This window comes from Chiloscyllium plagiosum, unplaced genomic scaffold (genome assembly GCF_037043375.1).
Source record: "Chiloscyllium plagiosum isolate Xiang-an unplaced genomic scaffold, Cpla_swu_hap1 HiC_scaffold_5, whole genome shotgun sequence".
NCBI lineage: Eukaryota > Metazoa > Chordata > Chondrichthyes > Orectolobiformes > Hemiscylliidae > Chiloscyllium > Chiloscyllium plagiosum.
In genome coordinates, this window is record NW_028270143.1 from 81,345,893 (window position 1) to 81,368,772 (window position 22,880).

General features: G+C 38.7%; 1 protein-coding gene across 3 annotated transcripts in view; it reads right to left on the bottom strand.

Moving 5' to 3' along the window:
• hacd1 (3-hydroxyacyl-CoA dehydratase 1) overlaps positions 1-22,880 on the bottom strand; it is a 73,356-nt gene that overhangs the window by 15,703 nt on the left and 34,773 nt on the right. For 2 of the 3 annotated variants that reach the window (XM_043690387.2, XM_087987366.1), the window contains exons 2-5: positions 12,085-12,202; positions 11,944-11,962; positions 11,773-11,861; positions 8,942-9,063 (exon numbers count right to left, since the gene is read on the bottom strand). In XM_043690387.2, coding sequence (XP_043546322.1) covers positions 8,942-9,063; positions 11,773-11,861; positions 11,944-11,962; positions 12,085-12,202 — 348 coding nt within the window. The remainder of the gene's footprint in view (positions 1-8,941; positions 9,064-11,772; positions 11,862-11,943; positions 11,963-12,084; positions 12,203-22,880) is intronic. The other variant, XM_043690388.2, reaches the window with a different exon arrangement.

The following is a 22,880-nucleotide window of genomic DNA, read 5'->3' on the forward strand; positions in this document are numbered from 1 at the left end:
TTGTGTGGAGCCGCAGAAAATGGGGAGATACTAAATGAGTATTTTGCATCAGTATTTACTGTGGAAAAGGATATGGAAGACATAGACTGTAAGGAAATAGATTGTGACATCTTGCAGAATGTCCATATTACAGAGGAGGAAGTGCTGGATGTCTTGAAACACAAAGGTGGATAAATCCCCAGGACATGATCAGGTGTATCCTAGAACTCTGTGGGAAGCTGGGGAAGTGATTGCTGGGCATTGTACGGAGATATTTGTATTATCGATAGTCACAGGTGAGGTGCCAGAAGACTGGAGGTTGGCTAACGTGGTGTCATTGTTTAAGAAAGGTGGTAAGGACAAGCCAGGGAACGATAGACCAGTGAGCCTGACATCGGTAGTGGGCAAGCTGTTGGAGGGAATCCTGAGGGATAGGATGTACATGTATTTGGAAAGGCAAGGACTGATTAGGGATAGTCAACTTGGCATTATGCGTGGGAAATCACGTCTCACAAACTTGATTGAGTTTTTTGAAGAAGTAACAAAGAGGATTGATGAGGGCAGAGCACTAGATGTGATCTATGTGGACTTCAGTAAGGCGGTCGACAAGGTTCCCCATGGGACACTGATTAGCAAAGTTAGATCTCAAGGAATACAGGGAGAACTTGCCAATTGAATACAGAACTGGCTCAAAGGTAGAAGACAGAGGGTGGTGGTGGAGGGTTGTTTTTCAGACTGGAGGCCTGTGACCAGTGGAGTGCCACAAGGATCTGTGCTGAGTCCACTACTTTTCATCATTTATGCAAATGATTTAGATGTGAGCATAAGAGGTATAGTTAGTAAGTTTGCAGATGACCCAAAAATTGGAGGTGTTGTGGACAGCAAAGAAGGCTACCTCAGATTACAAAGGGATCTTGATGAGATGGGCCAATGGCCTGAGAAGTGGCAGATGGAGTTTAATTTAGATAAATGTGAGGTGCTGCATTTTGGAAAAGCAAATCTTAGCAGAACATATACACTTAATGGTAAGGTCCCAGGGAGTGTTGCTGAACAAAGAGACCTTGGAGTGCAGGTTCATAGCTCCTTGAAAGTGTAGTCGCAAGTAGATAGGATAGTGAAGGCGGCGCTTGGTATGCTTTCCTTTATTGGTCAGAGTATTGAGGACAGGAGTTGAGAGGTCATGTTGCAGCTGTACAGGACATTGGTTAGGCAACTGCTGGAATATTGCAAGCAATTCTGGTCTCCTTCCTGTTGGAAGTTGTGAAACTTGAAAGGGTTCAGAAAAGATTTACAAGCATGTAGCCAGGGTTGGAGGATTTGAACTAAAGGGAGAGGCTGAACAGGCTGGGGCTGTCTTCCCTGAAGCGTCGGAGGCTGAAGGGCAATCTTACAGAGGTTTATAAAATTATAAGGGACATGGATAGGATAAATAGGCAAAGTCTTTTCTCTGGGGCCAGGGAGCCCAGAACTAGGGGACGTAGATTTAGGCTGAGAAGGGAAAGATATAAAAGGGTGTAAGGGGCAACTTTTTCATGCAGAGAGTGGTACATGTGTGGAATGAGCTGCCAGAGGAAGTGGTGGAGACTAGTACAAGTGCAACATTTAAAAGGCATCTGGATGGGTATATGAATAGGAAGGGTTTGGAGGGATATGTCCAGGTGCTGGCAGGTGGGACTAGATTGGGTTTGGATATCTGGTCGGCATGGATGGGTTGGACCGAAGGGTCTGTTTCAGTGCTGTACATCTCTATGACTATCTATAAATCGAACATTTCAATAATGTAATTAAATCTTAATTTACCATTCTATTCCTAAATTAGAGGACTAAAATCAGTCCTGAATGTAAAGGCTTCATGTAGTTTGTTTCTTATTCTGATAAAATATGAATTCACTGATTTTGGACAGTATATGCAATAATGAAAAAACTTCTGGTATAGGCTTGAATTCAGATCACTTTCTCCTCATATTTGTTGCAATCTTTTGCCAACATTTTTGGCATGTGCATACAAGTAAAATAAATTGCTATTTATCTGAAATTCTCCTCAATCCACATCTTTGAAATCTTCCTTTTTCTGTTTCCCCTTTGATAACAAATTCTACTTGCCACTAGTATACATGTATCAAGAAAGATGTAAAATGTATGCAACAAATATGGAGGATATAATTTGATTTCTTTTCAGCGACACTGCCAGACCTGCTGAGCTTTCTTCTGTTTTGGCTTCTGATTTACAGCATCTGCAGATCTTTCATTTTGGATGATGAGAGATCTGGATTCAAGTCTATAACAAATTTTTTGTTCATGCACATGCTGTGTAAAATCAGTGATTTCATATTTTAATCAGAATACGGACCATACTATGAAGCATGTATATTTCAGGACTGATTTTACTTTAAGAATAGAATTTGACTTGATTACTGATCATATTCCATCTGCCAATCAGTAAGTACTTATAACATTTCACCCCTCTCTTTGGCTACTCTCTCTTACTAGCTATTCCCAGTACTCAGAATTCATGCAGTTATTCCCTTCTTAGGCAGCCACAAGGGAAAGGAAGAGCATAAATACACAGAGGGAGTAAGGCTGGATCCCACAGGGAATATTAGTGACACAACTGAAGTATGAAGGAGAACCGGGAAGGAAATCACAACACCCTAGTTTTGCCACTTGGTTAATGTAATATCATACCAAACCAACAAAATTTTACCACACATTTTCGTGAACATATTTAATAAAAGAGAAATTCTGCAGCACAAACTATACTTTTAACATTAAATTACATTTTTTACTGACTGAAAAAGTGAATTAAAGATGAAAAGCATGTTCAGTATTACACATTAAGCAACATTTCATAGATGTTTCACACAAAATGAATCATGCAGATGTAATCATTCACACAGTATGACTGTGAAAGCCTGGTGTAACAGTAATACTCCAGACCACCTCTGAGGATCTGAAGAAATGTAAGAAGTGCATTCCATGACCAAAACAGATCATCTTTAAAATGGCAGCAGCTAAACATGAAACTATTTCAGTACCGAGAGCTGCTGTTTCAAGAGCCAAATACCCTACCATGCTGCAAGCTTGCAAATCTCCATTTACTTAGATTCCTCATGCATGCAAATTAAATGTAAATAAAAGGTTGCAGTACTGGAATTAGTCCTTAAATCTTTAGATATGGGAAATGACTATGTCATTTCACAATTCTGTAGGTTCTGCTTAGTTTAGCTAAATAGGTCCCAACCACTTTGCTGCACACATGAAAATACCTTTTATCTGGAATGTAACAGTCACTGCCAGAAATGATTTACGTACAGTGTGAAGTTAATTTGAGGGAGACATACAATCATTTAATTGTATCATAAGACAGGAATTATAGTACATTATTTTTTTTTCCCCAAATACTTATTCCAGTATTACAGTTTCAAACAGCTTGCCTAAAAAGGTGTTTCTCGTCATAAAAAGAGAATGCCAAACTGATCTTATTTTGAAAAAAGACTTGAGTTTGATTAATTATGTTAAACCCCCATGCATTTCATCTCTTTTCAATATATTGGTCCCACTTCATTTCCACCTCAATGTATTGGAGCAGAATTAGGCCATTCATCTCATTGAGTCTGCTTAGATATAAAATTAGCTCATGCCTGATCTGATTATACAAAACTCTACTTTCCTTCCTTTTCCACTAAATTTTTGAATCTCAATTGATTAAAAAAATCTATCTCAGCAATGCAATCCCCTTACTCTGAAATTACGTCCTCTGGTTCTGTACTGTCCCACAAATGGAAACAACTATAAGATACTGGAGCAGCATTAGGCCATTTAGCGCATCAGGTTTGTTCCATCACTCTATCAGAACTAATTTGTTTCTCAAACGCATTCTGCTGTCTTCTCCTTGTAACCATTGATCCCGTTACTAATCAAGAATCTATCTATCTATCTATCTCTGTTTTAAATACACTCACTTACTTGGTCTCCAAAGCCTTCTGCAGCAATGAGTTCCATAGATTCACCATCTTCTGGCTAAAGAAGGTCCTTTCTAAAGCACCACTACCAACTTGATTTTCTCAGTCCACCTGCATATTGAAGTCTCCTTCAATTACTGTATAGTGCCTGTTTCCACACTGTGGGGATTCCATGATTCTATCAAAGGCAATGGGCCATGACAATTTTGACAATGGTTCTGAAGACTTGCAGTCCAGACCAAGTCATGCCCCATTTCCAGTATGACTACAACACTGGTATCTACTTGACAATTTATAAAATTGCTCAGGTATGTCCTGTGCACTGAAAGCAGAACAAATCCAATCTGGCCAATTATTATCTTACCAGTCGACTCTTGATCAACAACAAATACTGGTACACTGATATCTACATCTGCCATGCCAAACAAACACTGGCCCTCAGACTGAGTTTTACCAGTGCCACTGAGCTCTTGACCTCATATCCAGCTCTGTTCAAACATGGATAAAGAGCTGAATCCAAAGCTGACATGAGTCTGCCCATCCTTGACATCAAGGCAACATTTCACCAACCAGCACAAGCAAAACTGGAGTCCTGGGGGAAATCTATCCAGATATTGGAGTCACACCTAGCTCAAAAGAAGATGATTGTACTTATTAGAAGTCAATAATTTCAGCCCCAGAATATCACTGCAGGAGTTCTTGAAGATAGATGTTTTCTAATGTACCTCTTCAGAATTGTTATGATACACTTCGCAGGTGGGATTTGAACCCAGGCCTCCTGGTCCAGTGGTAAGGACACCAGCACAGTGCCAAGAAACCTCAGTTCCACACAATATTATACCAGGCTGAATTATGTTCGGCTGCATCAATGACTTTCCCACCATCATAAGGTCAGTAGTAGGGATGTTCCATGATGATTGCACAATGTTCAGCACCATTCATGATCCTTTAGGAATGGAAACTATATGCAGCAGGATCTGAACAACATTCAGGTTGGAGCTAAATTGTAAATAACATCCATTCACACAAACACAAGGTAATGACCATCTCAAAACATGAGAGAATCTAACTATTGAACTATTTTCAATGGCATTACCATTTGTTGACTTTGCCACGAACATCTTGCGATTACAATTCATCGTAAACTAAATAGGGGCAACAAATGGCTACAACAGCAGGTTTTAACAGAGAAATCTTGCAGAAAGTAACTCATCTTTCATCTCCTCAATGCCTGCTCATCATTTAAAAGGCACAAGCCAGGTTTGAAATGAAACTGACTGGATGTTTGCAGCTCCAACAACATTCAACAAACTAGAAGCCATCCAGGACAACGCATCTTGCTTGAAATGGTACTCCAACCACAACCTTCTGCACTGTGGTACGTAGTGATTAGCTAAGAGACTGATTGGAAGAGACTTGTAGTAGGTCAATTATGACAATGAAGTGATTTCAGCTGTTGCTGTTGATAATTTGCGGCATTTGAACAGATATGTGCTAACCTTGACTACATGTCTAAGTTCATTGAACTTTTGTGACATCACATTTACATTATTGGCATTTATCCACTCTCACTTTTTTTACCATGTATCTGGAGGGGTTTCCTTCCTGCTGACAGGATGCATGGCATTTTCCTAGCTCCTCCATTATAGCTTCTAACATGGTACTGGAAAACCATGGAACCTGCTTTCTCTTTCCTGCGCTGTGCCATTGTTCACTTGCTGCTTGATTCTCAGTACCAACTCCAGCCAAAATGAACCTCTACCACATTCTCTCTCCCTGCCCCCACCAACCCCACTCCCACCTTTAAAATGTTGCAGGCTAAGTTTAAGCTTTGTATGGTTCAAATTTTGATTCATTGTGTTCCAAATGATGTAAGCAGCCAAATCAATACTGAAGCTAGCTCTACCTATGTGCTGAAATCTTTCAACTGAGCAGGCAGTACACAGCTGGTATTTTCTAAAAATCTTTCATGGGATGGGGCATCATGAACAGGACCACAGTTTCTGATCCACCTCCAACTGGTCAAGGAGATGGTGTGGTTCTCATATGCTTGCCGTCCTCGTATTCGTACTGTGCCAGGATGAATGATAGTAAAGCCCCATTACTCCACCAGTCACACCATTAATGTAAGTTTGGTGATTCAATGCCAAATGGTCAATTCTCCTCTTTTGTGCTGCTAAGAAGAAACATTAACAAGGCTTCTTGAAATAAACTACTTTTTAAAATGCTTGTTCTCAAGAAAATTTCTTAATGCAAGTGCATTGATTAATTAAAAGCACAATTCTGCAGATACTGGAGATCTGAAATTAAATAAATGGGTTGGAGAATTTCAGCAGTTCTGGCTGCATCTATGGTGAGAGAAACAGAGTTGAGTCTTCTTCATAACTGGGTAACAAGTGGGTAGGAAATTATGTTTTTTTATGTGGTGGAAAAAGAAGCAGCAAAAGCAAGTGGACCAGATGGTGAGGGTGTCCAAAGCAGATATTGATGAAAGAACAGATGTCAATGGTAAGCATTAATATCAGAAACTAGACAGCACTGTCAATGAAGCTGAATTGCTAACAACTGTAGGTTGATGATAAATATCTAGCTCCAATTCCAATCAACTTAGATTAGAGTGGGTCAGAATTGGTCACAGTCCATTACCTCAGGTTTTAATAGGTTAACACAAATATTGATATTTGGAAATGTTGTCTAAGAAGCAAAACTTCAGAGAGACTGTAGCTTTTGGAGTGTTACCTTTTCTTCCCGACCTCTGAATTCTGATTCACAGACCCAAAGGCCATAATGGGCAATTACACAACTGTTAGCATCAGTCCCTAGTCCTCTCAAAATCAGTTTTCTTTTCAATATTTACAGCAAACTCCTTTTCTTAGCGCCTTGAAAGATATACTTCTCCGTTCCGCCAAAGTCACTCGCATCAACAGCGCTTAGGGCACATATTAAACTTTTGACTTCACTAATTCACATGTTGGTCCCTAGCTCACATATTGCTGAATATAATTCCAAGAAATCATACATTCCTGTTCAATCCAGAAAATGTCCCAATAATTCCATCAGTTTAAATTTCTCCAACAGTCATTAAATGTAGATATGAATTCTTAACACAAGTTTTTAATGAATGGTAGTGGTCATATGTTTGGAAGGTCCATCAAAGTTGTAACACTTTACTATGGTTCTTGTAGATGTTCACTTTGGTTTGGTGCACCAGTGATAAAGGGAGTGAATTTTTAAGTTGATGGATGTAGTATCAATTAAGCAGGAAACTTGTCATTCCTTAGCTTGTATGTGACATGAGTATTACTTATTATTTATAAGCTCACATCTTCATGTTGTGTAAATATAACTGCATGAAGGCACAAACTGCTTCATTATCTAGTGGGCACAAATGGAAGTGAACATATGTACAACCCATCAGCAAATTACCACAATCTATGTGGTGAAGGTACTCTCAGTGCTATTAGGGAGTGCGTTCCAGGATTTTGACTTCATTTCAAGGACAACTTCACCACAGTCCATGAACGTGCAATCCATAGATTTTCAGCTAGATTTGCTATCATTTTCCTTGAGATTCAAATCAATTGCTAATTTTCACACCATTCATACACTATTATTTTGTTTTTCAGCTGTTATGGCGTGGAAAAATTTGACTCTGAAGCTAGAGTATAGAAGGTAAATTGAAAGAGAGCGTGCGTGAAGGGTTATGGTATAAAGAAAGAAAGATGAGTATCATAATCTAAGGAGAATTGTGGAGGAGAAGAATGAAAGAGCATTCAAAAGGTGAGCAATAAACATACTGCGATAAAAGGAAAACAGACACACTAGGATAGTTTCACCTGTTTATGTAGGAATTCACTGAATATATTATTCTATATATCTTTTTAACTGGCATTCATTCAACATACAATATTTGAAATTCATGGTACTTTATTCTTTTGTACATGCATTTCACTTCTATATGCAGATTAACTATGTGCATAATAGATTTTCTATATACATGAAATGTATTATATGTTGTAATAGGCAAACACACACACTATTAATTAAGCAATTTAACACTGGACCTACTGTGAGGAATGCCATAGGATGTCACTTATTATTTTGCTATATTGTTGTAGATTTACCATTTGAACCATATGTATTACATATTACTATGAGATTGTCTTCGGTCATACCACAATACAAAAAAAGACTAATTTTACAACACTTCCCCAGGATGTAATGGGCAACTTTATAATAATCCATTCAATGCTGTTCCAAAAACTTGGCAGATTGGATGAAATGGTCTATTTCAAAATTAAGCCTAAACCCAGTAAAATCCCTGTTCTCACATCCTAACTTATTAAAATTTTTACTGGTTCAATATTTCTTGTTCTAATTAATACCTGTCCATTATGATTCAAGGCCATAGCATAAAATGTGAATCAAGGTTGAAATCTCTATCATCATTAGCTAAATTAAAAACTGTGGCTGCTGAGCAAAAATGCATAATCCATCTTCAGATGACTGATGAGACACTTCAGCAACTATAACAACTCAAATTTCTTCAATTGTCATGAATTGCAGAGCTGATGGCCACAAATTAAATAATTTCATGAATTTGAGATTCATCTTTGCATTCAAACTCTCCTCTTGTAACTTCAAAAGAAGTTAAGTGTTTTCAAAATTAAAGGGATTCAAAAGTCTCAAAGCAATCCATTAGGATATCAGCTTTCTGTAAACATCTGGGCCTCTCTGTTAACTCAACCATTAGGAAACCTCACCAAATGACGATTGCAGAACAGAGTCTCCGAGTTCACAAGGAACAATCAAGATAACCTGATTGTTAACATGAAAACAAATAGGTGCAGATAATTCATTATCATCTCACCTTCATAACCATTAGCTGCATCCTGCTATTTTGCAACAGCTAAAGTTCGATTAGAATTAGCAACATCCAGTGTTAGTACAGCATGCAAAACGTCATCACAAAGCAGCTGCATACCATCACATTCTCCCACCTGGCCCATTTAATGAAGTAAGGCAAATGGTTGAGCAGATTGAATGTGTAAAAGGAATATCGGGTAATCTCTGTCACTGTCCATGTGACCAAGAAAAGAACGACGCTTTCCTCATTCTGTATCTGCAGATTATTCCATGAGAAAACAGGCATGTTCAGAAATGAAAAGGATTAACCCCCATATTCAGAAGTGCATTTGATTTCTCCTTACTGATTACAAACTAAAGCAATGACACCTTGCAATAAAAAATAATAATATTCAACAGTATTATGTATTTGATTTTTCCACATAAGCAATCAAACATTGTTACATCTGTTTTGCTGAAACTATAGAAAAATATTGTATTGCATTGCAGAATTCAAATTTACGAAGTTAAAAATACAAACACTATGGATATTTGTACAAACAGTTACACATGTCTCAAACACTGGCACAAGATACATAATGGAAGAAACATTCATTGTGTTTATGCATTGATTCCAACAACACTATACATGCAAATCTTGTACGCATGCTCTTCAAATGAAAACAAGTAAAGTGCAATTCATGCCCACGGTTTACTTGGAGTTTCATTACATTTCCTGTAAAAGTTACAAGCTCTGCTATGATTAATGCACCAAACTAATTATTGAATATAGCATCTGGCTCTTGGAATACAGTGGCACCAATTTTATTCCAGAAAGTGATATATTGGTCAGTTATATACTTCATAGAAACTATGAGCATATGAACATATAAACATACAAAGGAGGAACAAGAGTAGGTCACTCAGCCTTTTGAGCTTACTGTGACATTCAATAAGATCATGACTGATCCAATTTTAACTTCAACTCTACATTCCTGCATATCCTCAACAATCTTGCATCTCCTTCAAATTAAGGATCTATCTCCTCTGACTTAAGAATGATTAAAGATCCTACATTTACTGCCTTTTGAGGAAGGGAATTCCAAAGACACTCAATCCTCCAAGAGAAAATAGTTCTCCTCATGGATCTTAAATTAGAAGCCCTTTGTTTTTAACTACAAGTGGAAAAGTCCTTTCCTCAAACTGGTCTAGTTCCATCAGGATCATATATGTTTCAACTAAGTCGCCTCTGAGTCTTCTAAACTTTACAGGATACATAAGAGGCAATCTTCTCATTCCAGATGTTAGACTAGAATATACCTTTAGCCAAGTTCGTAATTTGTGACTGCAAATTTATAACAAGACGACATATTTTAAACACATTTTCTGGCACTGTTAAGTAATTATTTACTCACATTTGTAGCTTAGTGCTACATCTCACCCTTGTTTCTATTTTGGGAAGCAATTCATTTACAGGTTTCCATTTATGTGAAAATACAGTAGATGATTCCCCTCCAATCCACTGCTGTGTTGAAATTTCAAAAAGCTGAGATCAAGTCTCAGAAAAAGAATAACAAGGATCTTGTGTCCTACCATTTCATTGAATAGTATATTATTCTAGTACATTCCACATTTATAATTATTTAATTGAAATCAACAATCTTAAATCAGAATTTAAATTGTTTGTTTTCACCTATTTTTGCTATAATATTTCACTGTCATTATGAAATACAAAAAGTGGAAAAAATAAATACTATTCAAGTTTATTAAGCACATATTTAGTAAATAATGCAATTTCTATCTTACTAGCATGCACTAAACAACTAATGCACTAAGCAGCATTTCTTTAAATACCGTAATAACAAAGACACCATATCTTTGAACTATGGGTGCATTCCCTATTTAGATGGATATAAATATTCACATAAAATTATTCAAAGGAAAACAGGAAATCTTCCAGTTCCTTAACCAAATATCCTCCCTCAATACGCATCAAAGTAAAATCCATCGATTTGATCTCATGGATTTGTTGTATGCACATTAATTTTTAGGCAAACATAGAAGGCAGTCTTCAAAGTATGCACTAACTGTAAAGAATTTCAATACCCTAATGATGGGGATTGGTTTAGCCGAATGGTTGGACAGTGGTTTGTAAAGCAATGTGATACCAACAGTGTGGGTTCAATCCCCATACTGGCTGAGGTTATCATGAAGGGCTCTCCTTCTCAATCCCTCCCCTTGCCTGAGGTTAAACCAGCACCAATCTCTCTCTAATAAAAGAGCAGTCCTATGGTCTGATAAGACTGTAGTGATTTGATTTGTCTTGACCCTGATGATACAATAACAGGCATGAGTTATCACTTACAATTAACTAAAAACTGCCTGAACATCATAATGCATTACCGATGGAAAATTTCATTCAATATTACTCTGTTTATAGTCTCAATAATTTCTCATTTTAAAGACACTCTTAAAGTTCATGTATGAAAGGTGTGAAACTTTTCATTAGATTGATACACCAATCAATACACCATTTCAATATAGCGAGGTATTGAATTCAACATTCTTAAGCATTACTTAAACACTGAGCAAAGCCTGCATTTAGTAAACAGGAAGTCAGCATTGCTAGCAGTGCCATTCACTTCATATCTTTTTTTAGTTATCACTACCATTTTTATTAAATAGGAATTGGAGCAATGTGTACAAACAATGACAAAATAGTGTTTCCCCAGGTAAGCAATGATTCACATGGTAGCTGCAGAATTGCATGTTGAGAGAATGATTACAATTTACACTATTATTAGAAGGAGAGTTATGCCATCAAGAATTTCCATTAAGAGGAGAACAAACCAATACAAAGTTTGTGTTATTCCTATTATTAATCTTAGAATTTTTTTCCAAATCTGCACAATAGCAGTACTATCAGTAGGACAGGAAAAACAAATAGAGGCTTCAGTATTCAATCAAAAAATTGAATTAAACTTACCGGTCTTATACTATGGATAACAAACCACACCATGAAAATTCTGGACATGACTTGGACCCCAGTAACAAGCACCGAAGTTCGCACTATTCCTTAAAAAAAAGTAACTTTGTAGTTAATAAAAGATTCCATATTTAGTATCTTTATCAATTTACCAATTCACCAATTACTCACCAACAGCACAGTGGATAATCTGTTAAACAATAAAAGAAAGAAAAAAAAACCATGAGATCATTGTAAGCAGCTGAAATTTGAATGATACATTACATAATCAGTTTGAACAAATACTGTAATAACAGCAATCAATATTTTTACCTCTAGCAATGCAAATGTCTGGAAAAATTTTAGTGTCTTTTGTATGCTCCTATATAGTCCCTTGTGTGTTCTTTTCTGGTAAGAAAATCGAATCATAGCCACAGCTAGTACCAGCCACCTTGGGACAGAAATAAGTAATCTAAGTACAGAATGAGGGGCAAAGTGAAAAAAAAAACACAGTAATTTTAAAGTAAATAACAGTGACAGGTAATTCACCTCAAAGGAATGGCACATTATAATGCACAATTCATGAAATACGTGCATATTAAGTGAATAAGTCAACATCAAAACAGAAAATACTGACAGCACACAAGTTGATGAGCATATTAACATTCTCTATTCAATCTCCGTTCAAGGCTGGCTTCAGGAAGCACTATTTCACACAAAAGGTCACAAAAATGCAGAATTCTTGACCTACTTGAACACAGCTAGATCAGTCGAAACTGACAGTTCTGTAAGGTATTGAATGATATGGATTAAAATATCGGTAAATGTAACTAAGATACAGTTTGTTCTACTATAACGCAACACCTTTGTGCCTCTGCAATCTTGTGGCTATAGAAAATTGTGCTGTAGAAGATCACTAATAAAAAAAATCGTTATACTTGTTCAGTAGAAAGTTTGCATTATACAAACAAACAATGTCCACAATTCATCAATTTCGTTTAACCAATTCGCACTGCCGAAACGCATGTTATAGCAGAATGACTTGGACAAGGCCAGCCATGATCTCAGTGAGCGGTGGAACAGGTTCAAATGGGTCAATGATCTACTCCTCCTTCCTATGTCATTCATTATTAAAGAAAGCCAAGTCACTATGTGTATTAAAAAAAACATAGCTCTCCTTTCCTGTTCAAGGGAATATAATTCTTGACTATCCTAAGAATAATACTTCTCAGAAAACTGTTTTTTAAAGAGCAACTTAGTCAAAACATTTATTGAAGCAGCAAGTTACATTGCACAATATAAGATTGTATTCTTCTCAAATAACAAAGAATTGTTAAATATAACCAGCCTACTATTAATCTCAATTATTTACAAGTACCAATCTTCAATCTGCTGCCAGATGAGTAAGAAATTTAAAATCATTCAAAGAATATTCGCGCTGCCATTTCAAAATCATCTCTTCACAATAAACTAATCAGGGCAAGATAATCATTAGAAATAAAAACCATGATAGATTTGTGTAGCCACAACACAACTCTTCAAAACCTATGGAAAAATGTAGTTGCTACAGATGCAGAAGTTACAAACATAAGCACATTATACAACCTGAAATGAAGTATTTTAAATTCACTTATGGGATGTGGGTGTCATTGGTTAGGCCAGAATTTATTGCCCATTCTTACTTGCCCTTGACAGGGTGGTGGTGAGCTGTCTTCGCGGATGACTGCAGTCCAATTAGTGCAGACACCACAACACTGATAGACAGGGAGTTCCAGGATTGTGACCCAGTGACACTGAAAAAACAGCAATATATTCTGAAGTCAGGAAAATGAGTGGCATGGAGATGACCATGCTGATCGTGGTGTTGATATGTGAGAAGGTGACCTTGTCCTTCCAAATAGTAGTGATCTATAATTGGACCGGAAGGTCCTGTCTAAAGAGTTTTTGTAAATATATACATTATATCTTGTAGATTGTACACACAGCTGCTACTGAATGGTGATGGTGTTCACAGTGAATATTTGGGGGTGGTGTTTCCCAACAGGTGATTTTGTCCTAGGTGATGCCAAGTTTCTTGAGACATAGAAGCGTGTTTGTAGCTGCAAATATCCAGGTAATTGAGGTGTCTTCAGCCACACTCAGTACTTGTGCCTTGTGGATGCGAGACAGGCATGAGGTAGATAGGAGAAAAAGTGAGGACTGCAGATGCTGGAGATTCGAGTCAAGATTAGAGTGGTGCTGGAAAAGCACATCCAAGGAGCAGGAAATTCAGCGTTTTGGGCAGGGGCCCTTCATCTGAATTGGGTAGATAGGAGATAAATTGTTTTCTGCAGGATTTCTCACCTCTGACCTGCTCTTGTAGCCACAATATTGTATGCTTAATCCAGTTCAGATTCTAGTCAATGCCAAGCTCCAGAATGTTGATCATGGGGGATTTGGTAATGGTCACTATTAAATATTAAACTAATGGGACAATAATTCATCATGTTGGGTTTGTCCTGCTGCATGTGTACAGGAACAGAAGTCTTCAGAACTGTTGCTGGAAATGTTTTAGGGGGCCATAGTTCTTCGAGCAACCAGTGCTTTCAGCCATTTCTTGATGTTAAGTGGAGTAAATCAAATTGGCTAAAGACAGGCAACTGTGATGTTAGGGACCTCTGGAGGAAGACTGGATAAAATCATGCACTTAGCACTTCTGGCTGAAGATCGTTGTGAAAACCTCAGTCTTACCTTTTGCGATAATTGTTGGGTTCCATCACAATTGGGGATGGAAATATTTGTAGAGCATCTGCATCTAGGAAACAATGTAATTGTCCAGCAGAACTAACAGGTAGATATGGCAGGATTACGGACCTGACATCTGATCTGTCAGTTGAAGAATTACTTAGTCCGTTCACTTGCTGTATATGCTGTTCGACTCAGAAATAGCCCTGAATTAATCGGTAGATTAATTTCATTTTTCGACCGTGCACTCCTCATTAACCAGGAATGATCCCCTGCTGAGATGGTAATCGCAGAATAGGAGACATGGTCGGGTCATGACGTCACAGATTGCGTTTGAATTTCTTCTGCTGTTGTTGATGGCCTATAGCACCTCATGGATGCCCAGACATGAATTGCTAGCTCTGTTCAAAGTCTGTTCTGTTTAGTACAGCAATTGTGCCCCTTAACATGTTGGATAGTGTCTTCAATATGAAAGCAAAACTTCCTCTCCACAAGTCCATCACTGACTGATATATTCATGGAAAGATGTTACTGCAGCAGATAGATTGTGAAGGATGGGCCAAATAGGTCCATTGGTTCCTTCGCCAGTTGCCACAGACACCGTCGAGCAGCTTTGTCCTTAAGGAACTGACCATCTTGGTCAGTCATGGTGCTGCTGAACCACTGGTAGATTGAATTCAATATCCACCAACAGCAGAGTATATTTTGAACCCCCCTTACAACCCTCAATACACTCTTCAAACCAGGACTTTGCTAGGAATGTTGGGTTTGCTTTATAAGGAGAGGCTGGAATGTTTTTCACTGGAGGATATGAAGTTGAGAGGTGACCAAATAGAGGTTTATAAAATCATAAGGGTATGGCAGGTGTCTTTTCCCTAGGGTGGGGGGGATCTCAAGAGTAGGGGGTATTTTTAAGGTGAGAGGAGAAAGATTTAAAAAAATGTAAGAGGAGCAATTTTCTTTTCCCCCCTCCAGAGTGGTTTGTGTGTGGAATGAACTTCCACAGGGAGTGGTAGATGCGGGTATAGTTAGAACATTTAAAATACATTTAGATAAGTACATGAATAAGGAATGTTTGGAGGGACATGGGCCAAGCACAGGCAGATGGAATAAATTTAGCTTGTGATTATGAATGGCATGAATTCGTTGGACTGAAGGGTCTGTTTCCATGCTGTATGACTATTTAATTATACCTCAACATGGAGGAGTACTGATTCATCAATTGATGGGATGGCTTGTGGTAATCAACAGCAGGACTCCCTGCCCATGCTACACGTATTGTCAAGAAACTTCAAGGGATCCAAAGTCACCATTGAGGACTTTGATAGCAAATCACTCCCAACTTTATACCATTGTCCTGCTATTGAAGCAGGACACACCTAGGGAGAGCGATGGTGGTGTCTGAAACAGTGTGTGTAAGATTCCATGTGTATGGCTATGTCACCGATTGGCTGCAGACCATTCTGAAAGAGGAGGGTGAACAACCAGTTGTCATGGTGCACATAGGCAGCAATGATGAGTAAAAAAATGACATGAGGTCCTGAAAGCAGAATTCAGGCTCCTAGGAAGGAAGTTAAAGGCAGTGATCTCGGGATTGCTACCAGTGCCACGTGCTAGCCAGCGTAGAAATGAAAGAATAGGTAGGATGAACACGTGGCTTGAGGGATGGTGTAGGAGGAAAGGGTTCAGATTTGTGGGACATTGAGACCGGTTCTGGGGAAGGTGGGACTATTACAAATTGGACACTCTACACCTGAACCAGACTGGAACTAATGTCCTTGGGGGAGCTTTTTCTCCTGCTGTTGGGGAGTGTTTAAACTAATGTGGTAGGGGACTGGAAACCAGAAGAGAAGAATACTAGACAGTGAGTTGGAAGCTGAAGAATGAAAAGATCATGAAGTCAGCATTACCAAAGGAAACAGTAGGCAGAGAGCAGATGTACGTAAAAGAACTGGTGGCCTGAAGTGCATATACTTTAATGCAAGGAGTGTAGTGGGTTCGGCAGATGAACTTCAGGCTTCGATTGGTGCCTGGGAGTATGACATTATTGCAATCACAGAGACTTGGTTGAAGGAAGGGCATGATTGCCAACTAAATGTTCTAGGATATAGACGCTTCAGACAGGACAGGGAGGGAAGTAAAAGGGCGGGGGGAGAAGCTGTATTGTTGGTCAGGAATGATATCACAGCGGTGCTAAAGGAGGGCTTGAGCAGAGGCATTATGGGTGGAGCTGAGAAATAAGAAGGGTGCAATTACATTAGTGGCTGTATTACAGGCCTTCCAACAGTGAATGTGAGGTAGAAGAACAAATAGGTAAACAGATTATGGAAAGATGTAGAGGCACAGGCTGGTGGTGATGGGAGATTTTAATTTTCCCAACACTGACTAGGATACACTTCATGTCAGAGGTTTGGCTGGGGCAGAATTTGTAAGGAGCATCCAGGAAAGTTTTCTAGAGCAGTATGTAAATAGTCCAACAAGGGAAGGGGCCATATTGGACTGGTGTTGGGGAATGAGCCAGGCCAGGTAGTGGACGTTTCAGTGGGGGATTTCTTTGGTACTTGTGACCACAATTCTGTAAATTTTAGAATATTCGTAGGTAAAGATGAGAGTGGTCCTAAGGGAAAAGTACTGAACTGGCCAAGGCCAATTATATCAAAATTAGGGAGGAGCTAGGAAATGTGGATTGGACACATATTTAAAGAAAAGTCCATATGTGATATGTGGGGGGCTTTCAAATGTAGATTGAAGATAGTGCATGATAGGCATGTCACTTTGAAAACAAGGGATAGGAATGGCAAGATTTATGAACCGTGGATGATCGGAGAAATTGTGCAGTGGTTAGAGTGGTTAAGGAGGAGAAATTGTGCAACTAGTCAAGAGGAAAAGGGAAGCGTACATAAGGTCTAGACAGAACGGGCCTTGGAGAAATATCGGGAGAGTAGGACCAATCAGAAACGAGGAATCAACAGGCTAAAAGGGGTCATGAAATAACTTTAATGAGCAGAATTAAGGAGAATCCCAAGGCCTTTTATTCTTATATGAGAAGCAACAGGGTAACCAAAGAAAGGGTTGATCCACTAAAGGATAAGGAAGGAAGGTTGTGCGTCGAACCTGAGAAAATGGGCGAGTTTCTCAATGAGTACTTTGCATCAGTGTTCACTGAGGAATGAGAAGTGATGAATGCTGAGATTAGAGATAGAAATTTGTTTACTCTGGATCACGTTGACATAAAAAGGGAAAATGTGTTGGTAGACTAAAGGATATCAAGATGGTCAAAACCCCATGACCGAATGGGATCTATCCCAGGTTGCTGAGGGAGGCAAGAGAAGAAATAGCTGGGGCCCTGACAGATATCTTTGGAGCATCTTTAACAAAGGTGAGGTGCCAGAGGACTGGAGAGTTGCTTATGTTGTCCCCTTGTACAAGAAGGGTAGTTGGCATATTCCAGGTAACTACAAGCCAGTGGGCCTGACATCAGTGGTGGGAAAGTTGTTGGAGAGGGTACTGAGGGAGAGAATCTATTTATATTTGGAAAAGAATGGGCTTATCGGTGATAGGCAACATGGTATTGAGTGAGGGAGATCATGCCTTACCAACTTAATAGAGTTCTTTGAGGAAGTGATCAAGTTGATAGATGAAGGAAGGGCTATAGATGTCATATACATGGAATTTAGTAAGGCGTTTGATTAGATTTCACTTTCTCCATTAGTTTACCATGGGAAGTCACATGGTGTACAGGGTGTTCTAGCTAGGTGGATAAAGAACTGGTTGAGCAACAGGAGTCAGAGAGTAGTTTCTCGAAGGGAGTTTCTCGAAATGGAGAAAGGCGACCAGTGGTGTTCCACAGGGATCAGTGCTGAGGCCACTGTTGTTTATGATAACATCAATGATCTGGAAGAGGGCATCGTTGGTCTGATCAGTAAGTTTGCAGATGACACGAAAATTGGTGGAGTAGCAGAAAGCACAGGGGACGGTCAAAAAATACAGGAGAATATAGATAGACTGGAGAGTTGGGTGGTGAAGTGGCAGATGGAGTTCAATCTGGGCAAATGTGAGGTGTTGCATTTTGAGAAGACTAAATCTCGAGCGAATTATATTGCAAATAGAAGAGACTTGGGAAAAGTTGATGCGCAGAGAGATCTGGGAGTTCAGGTCCATTTTACCCTGAAGGTGGCTGCACTGATGGATAGGGTGGACAAGGAGGCATATGGTATGCTTGCCTTCATCAGACAGGGCCTTGAGTATAAGAGCTGGCAGGTCATGTTAAAATTGTACAGGACTTTGGTTCAGCCGCATTTGGAATACTGTGTACAGTTTTAGTCGCCACGTAACCAAAAGAACATGGATGCTTTCGAGAGGGTGCCGAGAAGGTTTACGAGGATGTTGCCTGGTATGGAAGGTGCTAGCTATGAAGAGAGTTTGAATAGGTTAGGATTGTTTTCATTAGAAAAAAAGGAGATTTTGCGGGGGGGACCTGATTGAGGTCTACAAGATCATGAAGGGTAAGACAGGGTAGATAGAGATAAACTTTTGCCCAGGGTGAGGGATTCAATAATGATAGGTCACACTTTCAAGGTGAAAGGCAAAAAGTGAAAAGTTTAAGGGGGATACATGCGGCAAGTACTTTACACAGAGGGTGGTAGGTGCCTGGAACATGTTACCAGCAGAGGTAGTAGAGGCAGGCACGGTAGATTCATTTAAAGTGCGTCTGGACAAATGCATGAATAGGTGGGGAGCAGAAGTATACAGATGCTGAGGAACTGGGCGATAGGTTTAGACAGTAGATTTGTATTGGCCTAGGTCAAAGGGCCTGTTCCTGGGCTGTAAATTTTCTTTGTTCTTTGTCAGGCAATTTCTCCTCTAGTCTGAGACAGCTCTCCCTATTTTGACATTAACCAAAGATATTGGAGGATCAATAGGGGTAAATTTGCTGTTGTTGCTTTCAGTACCAACATCAAATGGTCAATCTGGGTTCATTTCTCTTTAATAGAATTGAAGATTTAATAGATATGCTAGGCCATTCTGAGGACAGTTGAAAGTTTACCACATTGTTGACACATAAATGCCAGGTCAGGTAAGGATTGTAGTTTTCCTTCCTTAAAAAGGACATTAGTGAACTAGATAGGTTTTTACAAAAATTGAAATGGTCATCTTTAGAATTTCTTATTCAACTTTCACCATCTACCACCTCCCTATTCAGCTTACACCATCTACTACCTCCCCTATCCCTTAAAAGTAGGCACAACTACATCGAATTCTAAGTCTTGAAACATATCCTTACATTTAGACACAAACTCATCAGGGTTCAAAAGAAATAATTTCATCTATCTTTAATATGCATTTAATGGTTTGGCATAACTCTAATCCTGCTGATAATTGACTTTTGAATGAGATAGAGAGGCCCAACTGAAACCTCATGGTCCTATTCTATAAAACAAAAATAGAAAGTCACGTTTAAAGGCTTGAAAGGTAAAGAGTACTATGTGCTAACATAGTCAATATAATTTGCACTTCCAGATAAATTCACTCTCCAAAAAGATTTGATGGCAAACCTCTTGCTTTCACTTCCGGAACCTGAAATATGAACATATATCAAACTTTCTCTTCCTTTCTTTCTATTTAGTGCCTGGTTTGTGTATGCTAGCTTCAGAAATTTCAACCGAATCACAAATTCACACCGACAATGTTATGAAAAATATTTGTAGAAAATCAACAAACTTCTCCAAGAGGAGGATAAAATCATTTCTGCAATGGCAAAATGGTTCACACCATGTAGTCTGGGATGTTCTTCTGAAGTGGGGAATGAAGCATACAAATCAAGCATCTTTATTATTTTATAAATCAGGGCGCAGAGGAAAATGGTGAATTTCTACACGAAACCCTTTTCATAGCCATTTAAATAAAACCTACTTCTGAAGCACATTCATTATCTTAGCATGTCATTTAATAAATTTTAAATTAAATTTTGCAAAATTGAAATGACAGTAATAACATAATAATGCTGCAGAGCATTCATGTAGGAGTGAAAGAGGATAATGGACACAATAATTTGTCCCCAGGTAGTCATAATTTGATTTTCTACTGAGTCCACGAGTTGTTTAAAAAAATATTTTTTTATCCAAGTTGGATTAATCAATGGTGACCCTTAAATCAAATTACTGAAACAGTCCAGGCCTTTGAACCTGCTCAACTATTCAATAAGATCATGGTTTGTCTCCTCCACATTAACTCATCTTGTCATACTACCTCCATAACATATGGTTTATGTCATGTCCAACAATTCAGTGAATGGCCCTAAAAATGCTTAAAGACAAAATAATTTTTACTTGGGCCTAAATGGCTGATGCCTTACTCCAAGGCTGTGATTCTGGTTCTGGACTCAACAGCTAGAGAACCACATACTCAGCATTAACTCCAGCAGGAATTTTACACATTTCAATGAAATCACCTCTCATTCCTCTGGACAGTATCGGCTTAGTATACTCAAACTCTCTTTGGAGGACACATTAAGCGTACAGAGAATATTTGCTCTTAAACAATTGAAGATGTTTTCAAAGATAGCTGTTACAATCTCCATAAAGCCACATGACTTTCAAAAGTTCCAGTCCCCAGTGATTGACTTAAAATAATTGCAAGACAGGATTTCAAGTTAAGATTTTTCCTGAAATAAACAAGCTAAAAGTAACATTGACTTAACATTACTTAGTTTACCTCCTAATTTGTAGGAATGTTCTCTGAGCTAAGACTAAATACATTGGGCCTATATTCTCTGGAATTTAGAAGCTCAAGAGTTGACCTCATTCAAACATAAATAATTCTTCAAGGTAAGAGGGATGACAGTTGGTTTTTCCAGCTGGGAAGCCTGAATCAGGAGACAGTCTCAGATTGAGGAGAATTTAGGACGGAGATAATTAGGAACATCTTTACTCAGGAGGTGGTGGTTCTCTGCCCAGAAAGTAGTGAAGATTCAGTTGTTATGTTCAAGATGGGGATTGCTGAATTTCCACATAATAATATGATCCATGGATAGACTGCAGGACAGCAGTGTTGAGGTAGAAGATGTCACTGAATGGAGGAGCAGCATCAAAATGTCTAAATTACTTATGCCTGCTCCTATTTCATATACTATGTTAAGAAACATTACAAATTCCAGAAAAGATCATCCTTATCACTGTTATGATTTGGGCAACCACCTGATGAAGGAGCACCACTCCGAAAGCAAGTGCTTCCAAATAAACCTGTTGGGACTATAACCTGGTGTTGTGTGATTTTTAACTTATCATTATTGTATCTCAACCAATAACCCCAACACAAAATAACTTTAACATCTTTTTTTCACAGAAATGGGCATTTTCAGGAAACAGTCTAAAAAGAGACGGCTGATTTACTAAGGGTTCACATTGTCTGTTTCACCGAGGGTAAAGTTCAGCAACCATTCAACAATGGACATTCATGATATCTTCTCTCAGCCTAGCCAGGCAAATCTTCCATAGATTAAGTTGCTGTGCGTTCTTCTCTTCAACTTGTGGACATGCTTCCCAGAACATCCTGTCTGATGATCAACAAGGAAAATAGCCTTTTCTCTTTCCAGACCAAAACAGCTGCTGTTCTTGGTATCAAGGATTTTGACAACTGCCTTTTGTCTAGCAAGATGAATATGTACCTTGTATGAAATGTTAACATGTCTTCGGATCCTCTTCTCAGGCAGCTAGATGTTTCATTTCTGCTCAACTCTTCCAATGCCTTTAAAACTACTCAACTCACAAAGGTTACAGCTCTCAGTAGCTGTCTCCTAATTATCAGTGTCAGTGTCAATGTAGTCATCTCCATAGCTCTGAGATGTTTTTGGAGCCAAAGTATGGACACTCAAAGGTCCAGTGACCAATTCACCATACAAAAGACTTTAGGAATGAAGCCATCCAATAAATAACTGTAAAGGTGCATTAAGTCCTCATTAACTATGAGGACTTAATCTCAGAGCTATGCAGATGACTACATTGACACTGACACTGATAATTGCTGACAATCCCAAAACAACACTTCATTAGGAACACTTGCAGTACATGACAAAAGGTGCAAACATAATATTCGAGACGAGCAATAATGATGGAATAACATTCTAACTGAAAATACCAAGCAACACGTCCAAACAAGGCAAAACACCTGCTTCTCAGTTTTGGAATCAGCTGAGAAATATGGCCCATGGATCCAGTAAATTTTAATATGCCCACTGTCACTATGATATGGAGGAGTCGCTGTTGGAGTGGAGTGGGCCAAGTTAAAAATCACAAAATTCCAGGTTATAGTCCAACAGGTTTATTTGGAAGCACTAGCTTTCAGAGCATTATTCCTTCCTGATGAAGGAGCAGCGCTCCAAAAGCTGATGCTTCCAAACAAACCTG